At 39.7% G+C, this 21,105-nt stretch overlaps 2 protein-coding genes across 6 annotated transcripts in view; one reads left to right on the top strand and one right to left on the bottom strand.

Annotated features, from left to right (window-relative positions):
• The window catches only part of NUB1 (negative regulator of ubiquitin like proteins 1), a 50,669-nt gene extending 44,823 nt beyond the window's left edge, over positions 1 to 5,846 (top strand). For all 4 annotated transcript variants that reach the window (XM_074267460.1, XM_074267464.1, XM_074267463.1 and 1 more), the window contains exons 11-15: positions 233 to 385; positions 1,332 to 1,478; positions 3,413 to 3,508; positions 4,335 to 4,515; positions 4,758 to 5,846. In XM_074267460.1, coding sequence (XP_074123561.1) covers positions 233 to 385; positions 1,332 to 1,478; positions 3,413 to 3,508; positions 4,335 to 4,515; positions 4,758 to 4,936 — 756 coding nt within the window. In that variant the 3' untranslated portion in view covers positions 4,937 to 5,846. The remainder of the gene's footprint in view (positions 1 to 232; positions 386 to 1,331; positions 1,479 to 3,412; positions 3,509 to 4,334; positions 4,516 to 4,757) is intronic.
• Positions 5,847 to 11,183: 5,337 nt separating this feature from the next.
• Positions 11,184 to 21,105, bottom strand: part of WDR86 (WD repeat domain 86) — a 46,100-nt gene continuing 36,178 nt past the window's right edge. The window contains exons 5-7 of one of the 2 annotated variants that reach the window (XM_074267470.1): positions 19,075 to 19,210; positions 13,550 to 13,653; positions 11,184 to 12,343 (exon numbers count right to left, since the gene is read on the bottom strand). In XM_074267470.1, the coding sequence (XP_074123571.1) occupies positions 12,119 to 12,343; positions 13,550 to 13,653; positions 19,075 to 19,210 (465 nt within the window). In that variant the 3' untranslated portion in view covers positions 11,184 to 12,118. Of the gene's footprint in view, positions 12,344 to 13,549; positions 13,654 to 15,670; positions 15,983 to 19,074; positions 19,211 to 21,105 lie in introns of those variants that run through there. The other variant, XM_074267472.1, reaches the window with a different exon arrangement.

The following is a 21,105-nucleotide window of genomic DNA, read 5'->3' as shown; positions in this document are numbered from 1 at the left end:
ATGAGAGCAAGTACAGCATCTTAAGTTTCTGTTGTTAACTCCCCATGGTGCCCAATATAGTGCTCTGCACATATTAAGTATTCAAAATATAAAATTGACTGGCCACATTTCCAGTTCTGGCATGCATATAGCCCAGTTGATTTTAGCTTTGTAATCTTATTTCTTTTTGACCTTAAATTTGTGTTAAACTTCTTATACTCATCTGATTATTTTGTTTTTCCCCTGTTGATAGGCACAGCAACTCTATGAAGAGCTGTCTATAGATCCTCTAAAAGTTCACAGTTTGTTACAGTTGGGATTTACTGCTCAGGAAGCTCGACTTGGTTTGAGAGCGTGTGATGGGAATGTAGATCATGCTGCCACCCATATTACCAACCGAAGAGAGGTACTTTAACATTCTCTGCTCATATGTTTGTCAAAGATCTGTGCTCTGTTCCTTGAACAGGTAGTGAGACTAAACCAAACCAGTGATGTACTACACATCAGTGTTAAAGAAGAGTGTTTATCCCATTTGACATAAGTTTCCTGGTTTCAGAAGAATGGAAAAGTTTTATACTTTTCCATTTGATATTCATTACATTGTATTGTTAGAACAGGACATGAAAAATATATTTTTAAATTGAATTGTTTCATGTTCATAGTTGTATTTATTTCAGTAACAAGTCCTGATACTGTTCTCTAGAGCAATACAGAATAGGTCTATTACTTCAACATGGCTGGATTGAGATTAGGTAAAGAGAAGTTTATACTACTCTGCTTTTGTTTGTTTTATATTGCCAGGCAACTTAGGGGATGCCTAAATCATGGATTTATATTATAGAACATGGATTTAGAAAACTTCATAGGAAATCTCCTACGATCCCAGTTATACACTCTGCTCTTGTGAAAGAAAAAGATAAGGACAATTTCTTTATGATTTCAATTATTTGTTACACTGGTGGCAAAGCCTGGAATAGGGAGATTTGGTGAAGATTATCTGTTGAATGAAAAACATTTAAATAGTGGTTCTTGTTATATGATCTTGAAGCGTCCATTCTCTTTATATCTTGTATTCATTTTTCTTCTTCCTTCCCTCAATCCCTCCTACATAAAGGGAGTAGAATAAGGTTTTTCAAATTTTGGAATGCATATTTATGTGATAGTACTCATAATGAGCATTTCTGGAACACTTAGTAAGTAGATATATAGGAAATCTATATTTTTTGAGATTGTGTGCTGAGAACTCAGATATAGGTATGCAATTGAGCTCAGTGCCCAGCATACTAGGCATATGTGTTATTGAACATTTATCAGTCACTGTAACTTCATTGTGCTTGACTTGTCTCCGAAAGGAAATTGCCCAAATAAAGAAAGAGGAAAAAGAAAAGAGAAAAAGACGACTGGATAACATAAACTCTTTGAAAGGAATGGGTTACTCAGCTCATGCTGCAAAAGAAGCTCTCCACCAAGCAAGAGGAAATCTGGATGAAGCACTCAAGGTTAGTGGAAGGATTCATCCATCCTATGTGGCCTATACTGTTGAAGGACACTTGGCCACCAGGACCTGGAGATCACCCAAGATCACTCTTGAGGTTTTAAATTTTTCTTTGATCTTTATTTCTCATTTGGTGTTTATTTTAGTGTTTGCAAGCAAGTAGGCTTCCTCCTTTCCCCACTGCCCAAAAAAAAGCTTAAACTTCCAGTGCCCATTTCTTTCTTTCCCTAGCCTTATACTGAATCAAGAAACCCATCTCCTCTTCTGTTTTTCTTGCCTCTAGAATAGAATAAAGAAATCAGGGGTCCCTTAAGATTAGCAAGATATACAATTAAAAGACTAATGATATTTTTTTTAACAGAACAGAGTTCCGTACACAGTGTTTGTTGATCTAACCGAAGTCTTTGATACTATTAGTCATAAGAGCTTATAGAAGATCATGGCAAAATATGGTTGCCTAGAGAAGTTCATCAGTTTTGTATACTAGTTTTATGATGATATGCCTACCCAGTTCTGGATAATGGATGATGCTTTTACACTTTTCCAGTTACCAGTGGAATAAAGCAGTGCTGTATGCTTATTCCCATGCTTTTTAGCATGTTGTTTTCAGCGATGTTGTTGGATACTTTCAATGAGGATGAAAATGGCATCAAGGTTAGCTACTACACTGATGATATATTATTTAATTTGAAAAGGCTAAAAGTCAAGACTAAATAGAGGGAGAATTGGGATACGACTTTTTGTTTGCCTATGATTCTGGGCTCAGTGCAACCTCTGAGGGTGAGATGCAACAAAGTACAGATTGATTCCAGATCGATTCTCTGCTTCTTTTGCTAATTTTGGCCTGTCAGCACCAAGAATACAGAAATTCTCTACCAACTGGTACCCTTAATTAAAATAAATGGCAAAATTTGTAATGCTGTGGATAAATTCACTTATGCTGACAGTATACTTTCCAGGGATTTACACATAGAAGAAGTTGATGTATACATTGCCAGAGCTAGCTCAGTGTTTGAAAAGCTTTAAAAGAATATGTGGAAAAGAAGAGATATTGGGTGACCTAACAAATTAAAGGTCTACAGAGCCATTATGCTGTCCTCCGTCTATTAGTACCATGCCAGAAAATTGAACTGCTTCCATTTGAATTGTCTTAGGAAGATTCTGAAGATCATCTGTCAAGATAAGGTATTGGATACTGAGGTCCTTTCTTGAGCTGAATTGTCAAGCATTCATATTACTACAGAGAGTCCAACCCTAATGGGCTGACCATGTTATTCAAATGTATGTTTGCCTAAAAGACTATTTTACCGAAAACTCACACAAGGCAGATGCTCACATGGTGGTCTGAAGAAGCATTACAAGGACACTTTCAAAGCCACTCTGAAGAGCTTTGGTATTGATTGTGAGACATGGGAAATACTGCTACAGGACTGCCCAGCATAGTGGTAGTTCAAAAGAAATGAAATATGAGATGTACAAATTTAGAGAGGTCTTCTTTCCAAATGTTCACGTGGACTATTTATTCCTGACCTGTGTTAGAACCTTCCAAATTCATATTGGTATGATCAGCAATAGCCAGGTACCTTGTACATTGACCTAAATATCAGTGTCATTTTGTTGCTCTTTAAGCATGATGGACAAAACTTTCCAAATCAGAAATTTATTTAAAAAACAAAAACCTTCCTATAAGCTATTGGAAACTGGAGCACTTTGTGTATTGCAGAGAGTTACAAAATGTAGGTATCCTTAGTACTTGACATTTTAAAAGTAGACTGGATAAAGTTCTTTGAAAAGCAGATTAGAATGAACAAGTCTATATTGCTAGGGCTTATTATAAAGGTAGTTTGCTCTAGATTTTGATTTCTGCGTAAGAGCTGGAGTGGGGAAATGTCATTTGAATTCCATATGGATTCGTAGCTTGTTACTTTTGTATTTTAGATTCTTCTTAGTAATCCTCAGATGTGGTGGTTAAATGATGCAGATCCTGAGACTAGCAACAACCAGGAACATGTTTCTCAAGAAAATGTTGATAAGGTGAGTGTTAATGCCTTTGTTTACCTCAAAGCATCACAGGAATATTCAGGAGTTGGGTTTTCATAGAGACACAATGCCTTCTGCTGTTTTGACCTCTTGTCTTTAGGGATAGTCAGGACAAGAAACTGTGATAGGTGTATTCCTGGCAGGAGGAAACCAAGGGAACAACTTAAGATTTTAACCTGTCTTTGTACACACTGATTTAAGGAAGCAATTAATATTTTTAGTACTTAGTCAAGTACAAATATTACTATATTTGCATAGTACCTTTTCTACAGAGGGCTCAAGGTGTTCTTTGGATGAATTAAAACCAAAGGCAATGATAAAACTATTCTTAAGGGAAATTAAGGTGCTTGACTCAAATGTACTCACCACTTAAGTTGCATGGAGTTAGATTCATAGAATTTAGAAGTGATGTGGGGACATTTTGATGCTCATGATGTGATTTTTTTTTTTTTCTTTAAAAGAAGCCTAAGATTAGCCATTTGTGGTCTCAGAGAAGACATAATGAAACCTATTTTTTTAATCTTAGTATAAGGAAACGAGGCCTATGTTATAGAATGTTGCACATTTCTGTCAGATTATGTTGTTCTGTTGGCTAGTTTTGGTCTACTTTTTATTCTTACAGTACAGTATTGAGTTGGGGGGGGGGAACCCTAGGGGCAAATCAGGAAAGAATTGCCATAAAGAACAAAAGGTCTCACAAGTTAAGTTTTAAAAAATAAGCCTGTGTTGCTGGATGATGCAAGTGCTCCAGCAACCTTAGGTTTCTTATACTGTCTGAGAGTCTTAGTCAACATCTATAATTTCCTTTTTTCTGTTTTAGTTGGTATATATGGGTTTTGAAGCCGAGACAGCCAAGTTAGCCCTCAGAGTCTTTAGAGGAAATGTTCAACTGGCTGCTCAGACACTTGCCCATAATGGAGGAACTCTTCCCCCTGACTTACAAATACCATCTGAAGATTCTTCTTCAACTTCATCAACAAAATCCCCTTCAGATTCTGCTGGTAAGAGGATGGCCTGGCTCTTAAGTAGGGGGAAAAAGGAGAATGGTAGCATGACTTTGGCATATTTGGAAATTGAAGCTGCAGATGGGGAAATCTGTACCTGCCTTATTGATTTTGCATTGTAATTAATTACTTGGGAAAATATTTGATTAGCAGAAGACATATACTAAAACTGACTTAGACAAACCATTATTTGTTTAATTTTTTTTCCTCTTTTATCCCATTTTGTTATTTTATTTTAGGTACTTCTAGTGCCTCAACAGATGAAGATATGGAAACAGAGGCAGTGAATGAAATTTTGGGTGATATTCCAGAACATGAAGAAGATTATCTTGACTCGACTCTAGAAGATGAAGCACTGGTTATTGCTGAGTACCTCTCCTATGTAGAGAATATAAAATCAACAAGGCAGAAAAAGTAGATGACAAATTGAAATAAGTACCTTAATTTTGTGCTTATAAATTCTATCTGTATAAAAAAAATCCAATTCAGTCCTTCATTTTTTTTCTTCCTTTCTTTTGTTTGCTTTAACTACTTGAATGATCATTCCCCAGAGAGAGGACTGGGAAGATAAAGGAGTATAAAGGCAAGGACCAGGGAAACCTCTGAAATGTTGAATAGTTGGGGAATGGGGGGAAGGGAGACTGCTCTGGCCTAACCTGCCATTTCCTGTCTTCATTTGAGTTTTACCTCCTCATCTTGGTCCTGCTCCTATTCCCTGCAGGTCACCATGCTAAAGAAGGCTGTTTGGGGGGGGGGGGAGGAACAAGAGAAAAAACAGGGTTTCCCTAACCCCTAGTACAGTCTCTGGCTTTGTAACTGTGGAGCTTGATCCTCCTTCCTCTAAGACTGGGCTCTGGGTTCTTTTTTTTCACATAGTGCCTGTCCTTGCCTCTTAAGCATTTGTGCCTTCTTGTATCAACTTGGCTGCTACTATCACTAAAATTGTGTTTTAAATCTCTATTCCATATGCAAAAAAAGCAGATGAGTAGGCTGCAGGTACAGAATAAAATAGTAAATGCCTAGAGCTTTAAAATACTTTTGGTTACGTAGTAAAATATGCATTTGAAATTCAGATCAGGAATTTTTACACATTCAGCATTTTTTCACAATCTTCATTCAGTTATTAAATGGAAAGCAAAACAATTATTTTTGATTAATCTGTTCTGCATCTGCACTGTCATTTAATATCATTGCTAGCAGAGAAGAAAACTATATTGTGGAAACATATCTAATGACAGATTTTTTTTGTATACTTATATTTCAAAAAATTTATTTCTAAGGATATGTGGTTAATATGTTTTAGAGGATTGAATAAATCATTTTCTTAATACCAAGATTTCCTATGTAACAAATATATAAAGGAGAAACTGAGTGCAAGTGTAATCCTTGGGCTCATATCAGCCTCCTAAAAGTCAATGGGATCCACACTAATTGAGGGCAAATGCTGACACCTCCTCACCCCAAAGCCTGATGGTTGTTGTCAAAAGACTGAAACTACCACAACAGCTTGGGCAGTGGTTTAACTTGAATGAGAGAGACATTTTCTTGCCATTCACTTCAAAGAGCATGATAAAGATGGGAGAGAGCTTTCTACCTCATCAATTTAGCCCTTTTCAAGACTATTGGATGGAAAGGTCCTGGCTTGAAAACTGTTAAGGATTATGGCTCCTAGATGAATCAGAGCTTCTTTTAAACTATAAGTAAGTTTGTGTATTCCTCATGCTTGCTTTGTCCGGATCCTATATCATTACTTGGAAGAACCTAGACTTGGAATTTGTGTAATCTCAAACCAAAAGAAAAATTAGAATTTTTTTCAGATTTGTTGTGCTGCAGCTTTAGAACTAGCTGTGGTAGCAATGTGTATCAGAGATAACTGCTAAGATGCCATTTTGTTTAGGAGAATGTTGGAGGAAACCCATAGGGTAAGGGAAGTCTGTAGCATACACATCTGTAAAATGGGCATATTTGCACTTTTTTTCCCCACAACACTGTCATAAACCCTAAAGAGGTTGTTTTGAGTTCTTACAAGATTTTCCACTTATCATCTAGGGGCTAAGAAATTTTACAGATGCTGTTTTAATTGTAATGTGTTAGGTTCTTACTAAGTGCTAATGAGATAATGAGATATTAGGTTCTTACTAGGTGCTAAGTCGATACTTAACAATTCTCTAGTTCTGGCCTTTGTGGGGAGTTTTAAACCCTTTGAACTTCTGGGGAGGAGCTTGCATGCTTAGGAGGAGCAAGTTCATTGATTGAAGTATTTTTTCCCAGAAGCCCCTGAGTTATTCCACACCCATTCTCTGGGAGGATAAAAGAAGCAACATTGAGCAAGGGAGAGAAGTCTCTACTCTAGGTCAGAGTTGGCAGCTTGCTACAGGAAGAAGAATCTGGTCGAGAGATCAGTTGAACCGAGTTGAAACGGCAGATCTCCTTCCAGAGAGCGATCGGCAGTCTCTGGAGACAACAGAACTTTACAGTAATGAAAAAGAATTGGCACCCAGTACCAACCTGTTCCTGTCCTTACTGCATTGTCCCTTAAAAAGGTTTGACAGAGAACACAGCAAAAAAAATAAGCCTGAATAAGAACTTGGACCAAAATTTAGGAATTGCTCTTTTGGATAAGTTTTACTACTTTATATAATTTAACATCTTACTAAAGAATAGGTAATTGGAATTATAAATTGGCTTTCAGGTTGGTGCAGGAATGTGAAATAAGAACCTTGTATAAAAAGTGAGGAAGGAGCAGGCAGGCCCATTCCAATTGCAAGAGTGGGTCAGGAAGAAAAATTGGACATTCTGAGCCATTTAGGAAGTGCATTTTCAGTTCCTGTTTCAAGAAAATGAGCAATAGTTAAAATAGGCTTACCATTGGGGGAATTGTAAAATGGCAAAGTATAAGGGAAAGAATGCATTGCTTCCCTCACTTATGACTAAAGAAAATCACCAGATGTCCTGAGCACCTGTTATATTCTTGACACACTTTTAAATGTTCTAAGACAGGACCACTGCTACCCCTCAAGAAATCATTCTGTAATCTAGAAGAGTGAGAGGCCAAGGAGGTCATTTTTTTGGATAAAAGGGACAAGTTTGGGCAAATGGATCAACCTAAACAAAGATAAGAATTTTTATGTGATCCTGGAAAAGAATGGAATAGGCAGGTTGGAACCTTTCAGGCAGTTACAGGTGTCAGCCTGGTGGTTCAGAAGGGTTTCCTGTTTCAGTCTTTAGATGAGCCACTGGGTAACCACTCACTGTGATGCTTTGGTGGTGGTTTTTTTTTTTTATAATTATAAATTTTTTTTGACAGTATATATGCATGAGTAATTTTTTTTTATAACATTATCCCTTGTGTTCATTTTTCCAAATCTTCCCCTCCCTTCCTCTACTCCCTCCCCTAGATGACAGGCAATCCCACACATTTTACCTGTGTTACAGTATAACCTAGATACAATATGTGTAAATCCCATTTTCTTGTTGCACGTTAAGTATTAGATTCCGAAGGTGTAAGTAACCTGGGTAGATAAACAGTAGTGCTAACAATTTACATTCACTTCCCAGTGTTCCTTCTCTGGGTGTAGTTGTTTCTGTCCATCATTGATCAACTGGAAGTGAGTTGGATCTTCTTTATGTTAAAGATATCCACTTCCATCAATACATCTTCATACAACATTGAAGTGTACAGCGATCTTCTGGTTCTATTCATTTCACTCAGCATCAGTTGATGTAAGTCTCTCCAAACCTCTCTGTATTCCTCCTGTTGGTCATTTCTTACAGAGCAATAATATTCCATAACCTTCATATACCATAATTTACCCAACCATTCTCCAATTGATGGACATCCATTCATCTTCCAGTTTCTAGCTACAACAAAAAAAGCTGCCACAAACATTTTGGCACATACAGGTCCCTTTCCCCTCCTCAGTATTTCTTTGGGATATAAGCCCAATAGCAACAATGCTGGATCAAAGTCTATGCACAGTTTGATAACTTTGGGGGCATAGTTCCAAATTGCTCTCCAGAATGGTTGGATTCTTTCACAACTCCACCAGCAATGTATTAGTGTCCCAGTTTTCCAACATTCCCTCCAACATTCATCATTATTTGTTCCTGTCATTTTAGCCAATCTGACAGGTGTGTAGAGTTGTCTTAATTTGCATTTCTCTGATCAGTAGTGATTTGGAATACTCTTTCATATGAGTGGATATAATTTCAATTTCATCATCCGAGAATTGTCTGTTCATATCCTTTGACCATTTATCAATTGGAGAATGGTTTGATTTCTTATAAATTAGGGTCAGTTCTCTATATATTTTGGAAATGAGACCTTTGTCAGAACCTTTAACTGTAAAAATATTTTCCCAATTTGTTACTTCCCTTCTAATCTTGTTTGCGTTAGTATTGTTTGTACAGAAACTTTTTAGTTTGATGTAATCAAAATCTTCTATTTTGTGATCAATAATGATCTCCAGTTCTCATCTGGTCATAAATTCCTTCCTCCTCCACAGGTCTGAGAGGTAAACTATTCTCTGTTCCTCTAATCTATTTATGGTCTCATTCTTTGTGCCTAAATCATGGACCCATTTTGATCTTATCTTGGTATATGGTGTTAAGTGTGGATCCATATCTAATTTCTGCCATACTAATTTCCACTTTTCCCCACAGTTTTTTTCAAATAATGAATTTTTATCCCTAATGTTGGTATCTTTGGGTTTGTCAAAGACTAGATTGCTATAGATGTACCCTTTTTTGTCCTTTGTACCTAATCTGTTCCACTGATCGACTGGTCTATTTCTTAGCCAATATTCTGTGGTGTTTTTAAGCTATTCCTAGGAGTCCCTACTTTTTAAAGATGCAGTGGGTCCATATGCCTATTTCTGAGAAGTCCAGATAATGATGGAAATGGAATGTGTGACACTGCTGAACCAAACTTTTAACCCATGAATTTTTGCTGTTATTACCTAGCATTAAATGGTGTTGTGTTCTACATAAGAAGGAAAAATTGTTCTACATCTGAAAGGTCCCTGACAATCCATTCTGGTGTGCCTTTCTGATGAGCCTTTATCTGAACAGCTAAAGGAAGAGAGTTCACATCACATATTCCTTTCTTACCTTCCATGGTACAGCAGAACAGCATCTTGCTAATCTCCATTAGGAAATAGTGATCCATTCATGGTTATCTTGTGCACAGACATCCCAGAGAGCAGAGATCTGCCTTGCTTTGTCAGCTCCAAGTTCTTGAGGAGAGTTAAGTACTTAAAAGCTTGTTGATGGTATGAGATCTCAAAAAGTCAGCCAACTTCTTGAAAGCAGTCTCTTTGTTTCACAACCTCCATGATACCCAACATAACGATAATAGCGAAGTCTCAAAATATGCCAGACCCACTCCCTCTTCCGTGGGGGACTGATCTGCCCTCCCACTTCTTCAATGCTCAGTTCTATCATGAAGCCCTCCCCAATTATTCTGACCTTCAAAGATCTTTCTGCCCTAAACCCTAACATGTATTATTCATCTATTAATATTTTGCATGATTTAAACCTGCAGACGAGTAGTTTCAACTATCTTGAAGGTTAGGATTATATCTTATGACCTACCTTTGGCACATTGTTATTCTATTAAAGTTGTTGACTGAGAACCCTGGAATTAAGGTCTAGCTGTTTCCCTATTAGATGCAGTTGAGCACTTCTTTTATTTTTTTTCTCTTCCCCACACAAAACAAGGGGGTCCCTCCCCCAAACCAGGAAGCTATAGACATTCCTTTATTTTTACAGACCTTCATTTTCTCCTAGATTTAGAAATCAAAACACAAGGTCCTCCAAGTCCTTTTTATATTTTCACATCATCCAAATTATTCAATTCTCTGGAAATCTGTATGAATAGAGGTGCATGATTGTGGAGATAGTCCACAGACAAGTTAGGTAGTCATTCTAGACAACCACAGACAATCCCTCTTGTGGGGTAGGCAGAATTCGGTGTCCTGAGAGACCCCAATGGACACAAGCTGAGAGGTCTTGATCTTGTAGTTAGAGCATAATAAAAGTGACCAAAACCCAGCATAAGACAAATGTTGCTCCAAACTGAAGAGTTTGGAAGGAAGGTATCATGAAATAGAATTTTAGAGTCAGGAGGAACCATAGAATAACAAATGGAAATATTCCCTGGTACAATTCAGACTAGATCAAAACATAATTGGGAAATATTTAGCAAAATATATAGAGAACAAAACATAAGGTAGTTTCCTAAATTAACAAGCAGTCCACAGGAATTCTTATTCAGTTATCCTTGTTTCTTTTGGAATTTGATTTCACTAGTTTAAAAGATTTTTAAGGTTCCTGTGATTCCACATGTCCTGATCCACCTAATTATATACAAACTGGGAAGCCCATGGCTCAGAAAAGTTAGCTTGTCCAACATCACTCAGGGCCTTGGGAGAGAGGTAGGCCTCCAAAGTCAAATACCAACCACCTTACCTTCCTTTCCTGTGTTTAGCACCTTCTTCTGCACAAAACATAAAACTTAGCTCTATAATGATAGAGGATTAAATCAAGAAAAGCATATCAAGAGAGCAAATAACATGTATTTCAAATTTCTATCAAGTTTCTTCATAGAAAACTGACCAGAATGAAAAAATTTCAGTGATCACATAATGTATCCAAGACTCAATGACTGTCTTTTGAAAAAAAAATTTTTTTTTTTTTTTTAAATAATGTCCCCACTTTTTTCTCATTAAGCTCAGGAGCTAAAGTTCTGACTGACTTCACTTGGGAATTCAGGGAGTGGAGGGATTGGTGTCTGATCTCTTTTCCCAAGCAGGAGAATAAGAGATCAGATTATTGATGCATGACAGGAAGAGAAGCTGGAGTTTTCCCAAGTTAAAGTGCCTAAGGAGAAGTGGCCAGTCTTGCCCATAAGAAAGGCTTAATCTGGTATTGTCTTCAACCTTTAACTTAATTATCAATAGGGATAGGTAATATGTGTGTGAGGGGAAGGTGAGAGAATGGAGAGGGAGAAACATAAGAAAAATTAAGGGGAAAAAAGTGAAAAACGTAGTGACAACGGAGTTGGGAGGGGAAAATGAGACAGTGAAAAAAGGGGAAAAGGAGAGAAGTTGGAGAAAATATGTGGAGAGAAGAATGGAGGAGGAATCAGGAGAAGAAAGAAAGGGAGACAAAATTCCCAAAGCAAAAGTTGTCACCTTATCTCATGTCAGATAATATAATAAAGGCAGAAATCTTGCTTTTCATTTCTTCTTTCTTCAAGAACAGGGCTCTAGTGCCCAGCAGCAGTTGGTTGCAGAGAGGAATTTTTAAAAATAGTTTAAAATTAAAGTTCTATGATATACATACAAAAGGAAACCATGCACTCCTACAGACTTCTTTGTCAGTACCAGAGGCACATGAATCAAGGAGTTTGGGCTTCTGCACCATCCTGACCCACATGAAGTATGGCCACAAAGCATTCAATTTCCTGAGCTCATCAAGGAAATGGATTTTCAGACATTCATTGTGAGCAGCTTCAGAACTTTTCATGCTTGGGACCTTACAGTCCTCCCTTCTGCTGATTGTGACAGCCAATGGCCAAGGTCCCTTCTGTACTCCATGGTCACAACAACTCGATGGTCTCACATTCCCCACTCTGGGGTGGAGCCACAGTGCAACCAACTTTGTTGTTGAAGAGCTGGGAGAGGCTCCTTTTCGGGGTGCTGCGGTGCTGGGCTGGCACCTCCCTTTTGGGACGCCTCCGCAAATTTTGCTTGCAGACTCCATGAATGTCCCAGATCCTCAATGTGCCATCATGGGAGGCTGTATAGAGCACCTCATTGTGGACCTGAAACAACAAGGGCATATTTCATCCTGTTTGGCCTAAATTGGAATACCAAGAATCCCATGGGGCAAGCAAGCTGGGAGTGGTGGGGTTTTGGAGCAGGAGGGTAGAAATCCTCCTACAGCAAATTCTCAATTATATTACATTGTGAGGGAATGATATGATACGGATTCCAATCAAGTAGACCAATATTTATCAAGTACTTTCTATGTGTTAAGACAGCTGGTGCTAGGGAAAGGAACGTGAACATAGAATCTGCCAATAAAAGCTATCACTGTACTCCAAGGGAAGCACAGTTACATCTACTACTTTGTCATAAAAGCAGCAAATAGAATGAAAATGGCCCTCAAATCAACATGGAAATTCATGACGTGAAAATAATAATAGGATTATCAAATTTTAAAAATTGTACAATCTTGAAATTATTTTTACTCCCTAAATTTTGTGCCCTAGGAAAAGCTTCTGTTGGCCTGACCAGTTAAAGCTTAAGTGAGGTGAGGAGGACGTAGTAAGCAACCAAATAAGTATCATATAAGGCAAAGTGCTATAAGAGAAAAGAGTTTCAGACAAATATGAGAGACTGTTTTCAGCTGGGGAGTACCAGAGAATGCTTCATAAAGACCATGGCACTTGAGCTAGTCATTGAAAGATGATAATTCCAAGAATTGGAGATAAGGAAGCAAGCAGGTCATTCTCTGCATGATGGATGTCACTGTGAATGCATGGAGGCAGGATGGCAACAGGAAATACAAGGTGAAAAAGCAGAGTGGAGCCAGAATGTGGAAGACCTTCAATGCCAGGCTAAGGAGTGTATGTTTTGCCCATCCAAACAAAAGAAAAGTTATGAGTTGTACGCCAGGAGACATAGTAGAATGAGCCATAAAACTGATGTAATTTCTAAAGTATTAACTCCACATCTACTTGTACCCACCTCTGGCTTTTACAAGCTCCCAATAAAACCTCACAACAAACATGCCCCTAAAAGGAATCTACACTTTCATACCTCTAAGTCAGAGCTTCAGGGAGAAATGAGGCTAGTCTGAGGTATACACACGAAGGGGTTAAATAAATACTACATCAGGGAGGTCTCTGAGGAGGCTGAAAGTAGATGATAAATTGTTTCCAAGGCTTAAGCCCCAAACTCATCTTTCCTACCCTCTAATAGCCATATTATTAGGCTTCTAAGATGGGAAGGTCTCTTGATCCTACCTGGATGCAGTTGATGATGAAGGTGTGACCCCGGAATACCCTTTGTAGTACACCAGATTCAGTATTGAATGCTCGGGCACAGGCATCCCCACTGCCTGTAAACACTGCAAATATGAACACAGAGAGACATTGACCTGGATGGCAAGAAAGCAGCTGCCTCTCTGCAGCCCTCAGTTTCTCCATCAATTAAATAGGTAAATAGAAATAAATACCATTCTCCACGTCAAAGGTTCAAAAAATATGACAAGCACCGATATTCGGAAGGAGATATCAAAGCTATCAAAAGTCGTATGAAAAAGTGCTCCAAATCACTGTAGATGACAGAAATGCAAATTAAAACAAATCCAAGGTACCACTTTCATCAGATCAGCTAGCATGACAAAAGTGAAATGACAAGTGTGGAAAAATGTTGGTAGAGTTGTGAACTGATTCAACCATTCTGGAGAACAATGTGGAACTCTTCCCTAAAGGCTATAAAACCATGCACACCCTTTGACCAGCAATCTCGGTACTAGAGCTGTACCAAGAGAAACCAAAGAAAAAATACATCAACTCTTCTTCTGGTGACAAAAACCCTGGGAAGTCTTCTATGAACTGCTACAAAGAAAAATGAACAGAACCAGGAAAACACATTATAAGGATAATCAACTGCAAAAGGCTTATTTGCTTTTCTGATCAATACAGTGATCCAAGGAATTTCAAAAGACATGTGTTAAAAAATGCTCTCCATCTCCAGAGAAAGAGAACTCATGAAGTATGAGTGCTATCTGAAGCATAATTTTTTCACTTTGTTTTTTTCTTGCTTGTTTTACCCCCAATATAACTAAGATGGATTTTGCATAATTTCACAAGTATAATTAATATCACATTGTTTTCATTCTCAATGGATGAGGGAGAGGCAGGCAGGAGGGGAGAAAATTTGGAATGCAAAAATTGTTTTTAATTTATGTTAAAAATAAAATTAATATTTATTTAAAAATAAAATAGGAATAATCATCTATCAGTGGGGGATTTTTTGCCTCAAGGATAAAATATAAAAATCAGTTTCATCTTGCATAATATGATTCCAGCTTTATCAGATTTCTTATATAATACTTCCTCTTACTTTGTGGACCAGACAAAAGGCTTACTTACTTAACTATTCATCAGATTTGGGATTCCATTTCCCAATTCCACATTTTTGTGCCTATTATCAACCATCTTCCTACTATGCCATCTTCCTCTCACCATTATAAGGGGAGAATGACAAAAATTCAGTTTCATTCATGTGCCAAGAGCTAAGAAAGGCTTTCCTAACCATTTCCCCCTAGTTGTTATTGCTCATTCCTTCCTTAAATTATCATATACATCTATGTGTATATGTGATATATATGTTACATAGGCCACATATCATATCTGTTGTATATATAGATATAAAATAGAAAAAAAGACAGACAGATAGATAGATGTCTGTATGATGCTAGTTTTAGGAAGTTCCTTGAGAACAGGAATTGGTTTTTGTGTTGCCTTTGTTTTTTCCTAGTCAGTCAATAAGACTTTATTAAACTATTATTCTTTAAGAAAGGACAAGGAGACGTTTCAGAAAAACCTGGAAATACTTATATGAACTTTTGCTGAGTGAAGTGAGCAGAACCACACTACTATATACAGTAACAGCAACATTGTACAATGATTGCCTCTGAATGACTTAGCACTCTTCAGCAATACAATGATCCAAGACAATTCTAAAAGACTCATGATGGAAAATGCTATTCACATTCAGAGAAAGAACTATGGAATCTGAATGCAGAGCAAAGCTATTTTTACTTTACTTTTTTGGTGTTTTTTTTGGTTTATTTTTTGTTTTTCTTTTTGGTCTGCTTCTTTCACAACATAACTAATATATGCTTTACTTGATTGTAGATATATAACATAAAATTGCTTATCATCTTAGGAGGGAGGGAAGGAGAGGGAGTGAGGAAGAAAAATAGGAACTCAAAATTTCATATAAATACATTTTATACATATAAATGCATAAATACATTTTATATAAGTACATAAATAAATGATGGTTAAAAAACAAAGCAAAACAAAACAAAAAACCATTAAGCAAGCATTTATTAAGTTCTCACTATGTGCCAGGCTACAAATGAAGGCAAAACACTGTCCCTAACCTTGAGCTTCCATTAAAATGGAGGAGATAATCTGTAAATAAACAGGTACAGACAAGATATATACACAGTGGATGGGAGATGATTTGAGAGAGAAAGTATTAATGGTTTGGGGGATCAGAAAAGGCTTTTCTGAAGAAGCTGGCATTCAAGCAGAATCTTGAAATTGAGAAAATCGAAAAGGAAAAAGTTCCAGGTGTGGAGGACAGCAAGGACGAAGATATCAAGTCTGAGGAATTGCAAATAGGGCAATGTTGCTGGACTGCTGAGTTTGTGGAGAGGCCTAGGATAAGAAAAGATGAGAAGGGATCAGACTGAGGAGCCAAAAAGAGGGCTGGTCTTGGAGGTAATAAGGAGCTGCTGGCTCTCAGCAAGTAGGTGGAGATGTGACTGTCCTGATGCTTTAGAAAAATCACCTGGGCACCCGAGTCCCCAGGGCCTTCACAAAGCAGGGGCTTCAGAGGTGCTTCTTGGTTTGGATTGCATTAGTCCCTGTCTTCTCCTGTCTCTAGTCCACTCTCCTAGCAACGCTGCCATGAAGAAGTGTGAGAACAGTGTGCAGAGTTTAGTTAAACAGGGTAAGTGAGTCTCATTCGTCTGGGGAAGATACTTTGGTCTTCCTGCTCCCCACCCAGGTGGAAGCATAGGATTTGAAGGAGTAAGAGACCTTAGAGACCCTCTCATCACACAATTCCATCTTTTGGATTAGGAATCTCAGGCCCCCAGTCATACACTAGGGTAAATATGGTAGGAATTGTCCCAGAAAGAGCAGTTAGGGGATATGGTGGGTAGAACACTGGGTCTGGAATCGGGAAAACTCCTGAGTTCAGATCTGGCTCAGACTTGATCCTGAGCAAGACATATCACCCTTTTTGCCTCAGTTTCTTCATCTGTATAATGAGCTAAAGATGATAATGAGAAACCACTGTAGTATCTTTGCCAAGAAAACCCCAAATGAGGTTTGGAGAGTTGGACACGACTCAAACGACTGAACATAATGGTAACAGAAAAGTTAGGATCTGGACAAAGTTCCAGGTCTTCCTTCCATCCCAGTGCACCAAGCTGGGTGACCTATTACAGGGAAATTTCTCTGCAAACCTCACAGGGCCAGGAGAACGTGATACATTAGCTCTTACTACGCTGGACATGAAAAGCATCGCGATGATGGGGACACATCTACCCCAGCAATCAGAAGGCCTGGATTTTTGCCAATTGGACTGAGCCTCGAAGGAAAAAAAAGTATTTTTAGCAGCAGAGAAGAGAAGGGAGTACATGACACACACCCTTCTCTCCTCCTCCAGCCCAGAACCTGACCCAAACACCGAAACCTACTGGTACCACCTCAGGGCTGGCTGAACCCAGAAAGCTGTGCTTCCTACACAGGGCCTGAGATGGCGCTCGAAAGGGCCAGCCTCACTGGGGTCTTTATTTAAAAGAAACAGTCTCATGGGCTCCTGATCCATGAAGATCATGGGCAGAGGATGAGCTCTGCTTCAAGCTGTAGGGATCATGGATGGGGCAGAGGCGGTGGTCATGGAGCAGCTGAAGGTGGAACCCATTCACAGTTCTGTGGAAGCTGCTCAGGTGGCCTCTGGAGGCTGAGCATCCTGCTTCTTTAAACCGGAGTCTGGGAGGGGTCTCAGTCCCACCCAATGGCTGGGACACAGGAAAGAGAAAAGAACAATTTCTCTTTTTCTGGGTCAGATCCCCTGCCCCTGGAGAGCAGTCTGAATTCTATTCTCAGACGCTCAGCACCTTCTCCATCTGACGCCTCTGATTGTGAAAATGGATGTTGTGATTCCTCTGTGAGCCTGATCCTGTCACCTCCTCAGCAGTCTCTTCCCCAGCCCTCCCCACTTGGCGGGGGGAGATGAGACAGGGGACACTTGGGTACCCAGAAGGTCATTCTCTATGGCCAGAGGCTTTGCAGAGAACCTGAAAGGGTTTGCAGGAGTCAGGGCCACAGGGATGAGAAGTGAGAGTGAGAGGAGGGAGGACTGGCTTTTGGAAGGTGGGAGCCTAAGGAGGAACCGAGCAAAGTCTGGGCAGATCTGAGGACCCCCATCCCAAATGTGGAATCCAAACAGGCGGCTGGTTTGTCAGGTCCCCAGAGGGAAAGCATGGCGAATTCCGGAGAGTGGGGACATGCCAGACCTGAAGTTAGAAGACCTGGATTCCAGTCCTGGACAAGTCACAACCTCAGTCTCCTCATCTGTAAAATGGATATGTTAGTGGTGCTTACTTTCCATGGTGGTTATGAAGATCAAATGAAATAACCAGCACTGTGCTGGTATGTAATAAGTACTTAATATATGCTTGTTTCCTTTGGGAGCCCTGAAGACGCTTTTCTCTCTGATCCTTGATCATACCTTGTGCTTTTCCACTTGGGAGCTCCAGAACAAGCAGAAATCCTAATTATGTTGGCATAGTAAGGCAGAAAAGGGGATGGAGTTGGAGATTCTGGGTTCGAATGTTGGCCCTGCCTTTTACCATCCATGTGATGGTAAATCACTTAGCCTCCTTAGGCCTATTTTCTTATGGGTAAAATGAGGGGGTTGGAGTGGATGGTCCCCAAGGGTTACTTTCATTTTTACACATTTAATAATAATAATAATAATTGTTAATAATAATAAAATAACAAAAATAATTAGAACAATAATAACAATTACAGTTAACATTTGTACAATCTTTTAAGATTTGCAAAGGACTTTACAAATAATATCCCATTTTTTTTTACAAATAATTACCCGCATTTTACAGATGAGGAAATTGAGACAGACAGAGCCAGTCCAGGATCATGTACTAGTAAGGGTTTAGAATGAATCTGAAAGCAGGTCTTCCTGAGCACAGATCCACAGGCGGATCCAGTTTGCAGCTAACTCCTTTGGGAATGTAAGGGGAAGAGGACACACAACAGGAAGAGTCTGTGTGGAGGGCAGTGAAGAACAAACCAGTTTCCCCCTTCCCTCCCCAAAGAGTAGCTGACTGAGAACTGAAATTGGAAGTAAAAGTTTCAGGCGGGTCTCACTAACTCCTCTTTTATAAGACTTTAAAGTTCACCAGAACTGCTTCTTCACAGCTAGCTTGTGAGGTGGGTCAGTACCATTTCCCAGAAGCCAAAGCTCAAAGGGACCCAAACACCCACAGCTCTCAGGTGATCACAGCCCCGATTCGGTCAGGTATTCCTTCCACTCCACCTGCTAATGTAAATAACTAATAATTCTGGGCACCCCATTAAGGTGCTTTCCTAATCACAGCGGGCACGGCCCAGCCAGGTCACCTCCCCTAACAAGGGCCTCAGATTCTGAGGGTCTTCCCACCCCCCTGTGAAGAAGTCCCCGAGCAGACGGGGTGCGAGGGGACGGGGGCACTTACGGATGCCAGCGTGGTACTTGAGGGCACTGACACTGTGCTTGTGGGCCCGGAACGTGCGTACGCTCTCCCCCGTGTCTGCCAGCCAGCACTTGACCGTCCTGTCTGCGCTCCCCGAGTACAAGTGCCGATTTACCAACTGTGGGAGGGGAGGAAGAAGGAGATAGGTCAGCACCCTGTCCCACAAAACCCTCCCCCATCCTTTTGGATTGTGAGCCCATCAGAAAGGAATTGGGGGTCCAAACCCCCAGCATGTGTCATTTTAATTTTATTTCTTCTCAATTCATGTCTACTATATATGTATATATTGCTATGCTAGTATATCATGTACATGACAAAAATTTATACAATCTACACAAAATAGACATTAAAAAGAGAGATGACAGTATTTTCAAAAAAAAATTGTTTAAAGGTGTTTCACTAAGAGTAGAAATGTTGGGTCTGTCACCAATCTAGCATTAGGATATTTCTCTTTAATTTCCTAGTTCTTTGCAGGAATCTTTCTTAAGCCTCTTGGCCTTCTTGTGAGAGTCAGTGTAATTAAAATGAGATCACAAACCTGTAAAGGCACTTAAGTGCGCACATGGAAATTGCAATGAATAAATGAAAGAAAAAGGCATTTTCTGAACCCTTGCGATGTGCAAAGTACCAGAGAGCTGGGATGCAAGCAGGGAAGTGGAGTCTCGAACACAACACGGAGAGGGGATTGAAGCCTCTGATCAGGTGGCAAAGCTCCGTATATTCCACAATATATAACGCGGCATCAGAGATACAGAGTTCATATTTCACGACAAAATACTATTTATTTCTGATTTAACTGCCAGCCAAGGTTAGGGATTTTGTTGTCTAGAACTTTCTCTTTGGGGTCTTTGTGGCTATCATCAGGGGGATCTGGGCCAGCAGTCTGGGGACGGAGAGAGCATAGCAAAGTATCAACATGTGCTGAAAGTGAACTAAGCGAGGGCACCCCTTCACCTGACTCTTACTCTTCCCTCAGATACCCTGCTTGATGGATGATTGATAGATGACTTAGTGGGTGTCAATATATCTGTTAAATATTGTTAAAGCTCAAATTCATTTTCATTCTCTCCTTCTCTCTCTTCTCCCTTTCCCCTCCCTCTCCCTCTCCTTTGCTCTCTCCTCCCCTCTCTTCTCCCTCCCTCATTTGCTATTGGCTGCTCTGCATGGTTTCAATTCCATAAATCTCTCCCTAGGCCCTGACAAGCACTCTCCAGTGGTCCCTTCTTTTCTTCTTCTTGTCTCTCCCGTTAGACTGTATGCTCATTGAGGGCAGGATTGTCTTTCTTTTTTGAATGTGTCTACCCCTCTTTGGTGCTTAATATTTATTGACTTAACCTATTTTATTTTCTATACTTTTTAAGGCATCCACAAGTTTCACCAACTTGCCAAAAGGATCCATGAAACAAAACAGATTAAGAACCTGTCTTCCTACGAGAATACAGGGAACACAGGATAGAAATGGCTTTATGGAGGGGGGCAGCAAGAAGGAGAGAAGAAATAGGTTAATAGAGGGTTAGGGAAAGCAGGAGAGTGCAGAGCTGGGGCAAGGGAAGTCTGGGTAGCCAGGGCTTGTGGCCTCTTGGGCACCTCGGCAAGAAGTAAGAGATAAGGAGATGATGGGTGGGGGACAAGAGAAGGAGGGAGGGAGGAGTTCTCCAGGGAATCTTTGCCTGAATCACAATTTTTCTTGACAAAGAGGAATTCAGATGATGAACAGCTGAGGGGCTCCAGGGAAGAGAGTTTAAAAGACTGGTGCAAGCTATGGAAAACCAGCTTTTTCTCTGCTTTCTCGCCACAGCCCTTTCGACTCTGAGACTTGCCCTGTACAAGAGCCATCGTAAGAGCTCAAGAGGAGAAATACTGAGACTGTGAAAATAATTCCTGAAAACATCCCTAGACTAAACATTTCAGGCCAAGCAGGAGCTCCAATTAAAGAAACCATTCACCAGGAGCACTGGTAACTGGATGCCTCTGCAGCCTGGGCAGGGTGCTCTCCAGTGCGGTTGCCCGGCC

The sequence above is a fragment of the Sminthopsis crassicaudata genome, chromosome 5, assembly GCF_048593235.1.
Source record: "Sminthopsis crassicaudata isolate SCR6 chromosome 5, ASM4859323v1, whole genome shotgun sequence".
In the NCBI taxonomy this organism is placed as follows: domain Eukaryota; kingdom Metazoa; phylum Chordata; class Mammalia; order Dasyuromorphia; family Dasyuridae; genus Sminthopsis; species Sminthopsis crassicaudata.
This window is presented reverse-complemented; position numbering and strand designations above follow the sequence as displayed.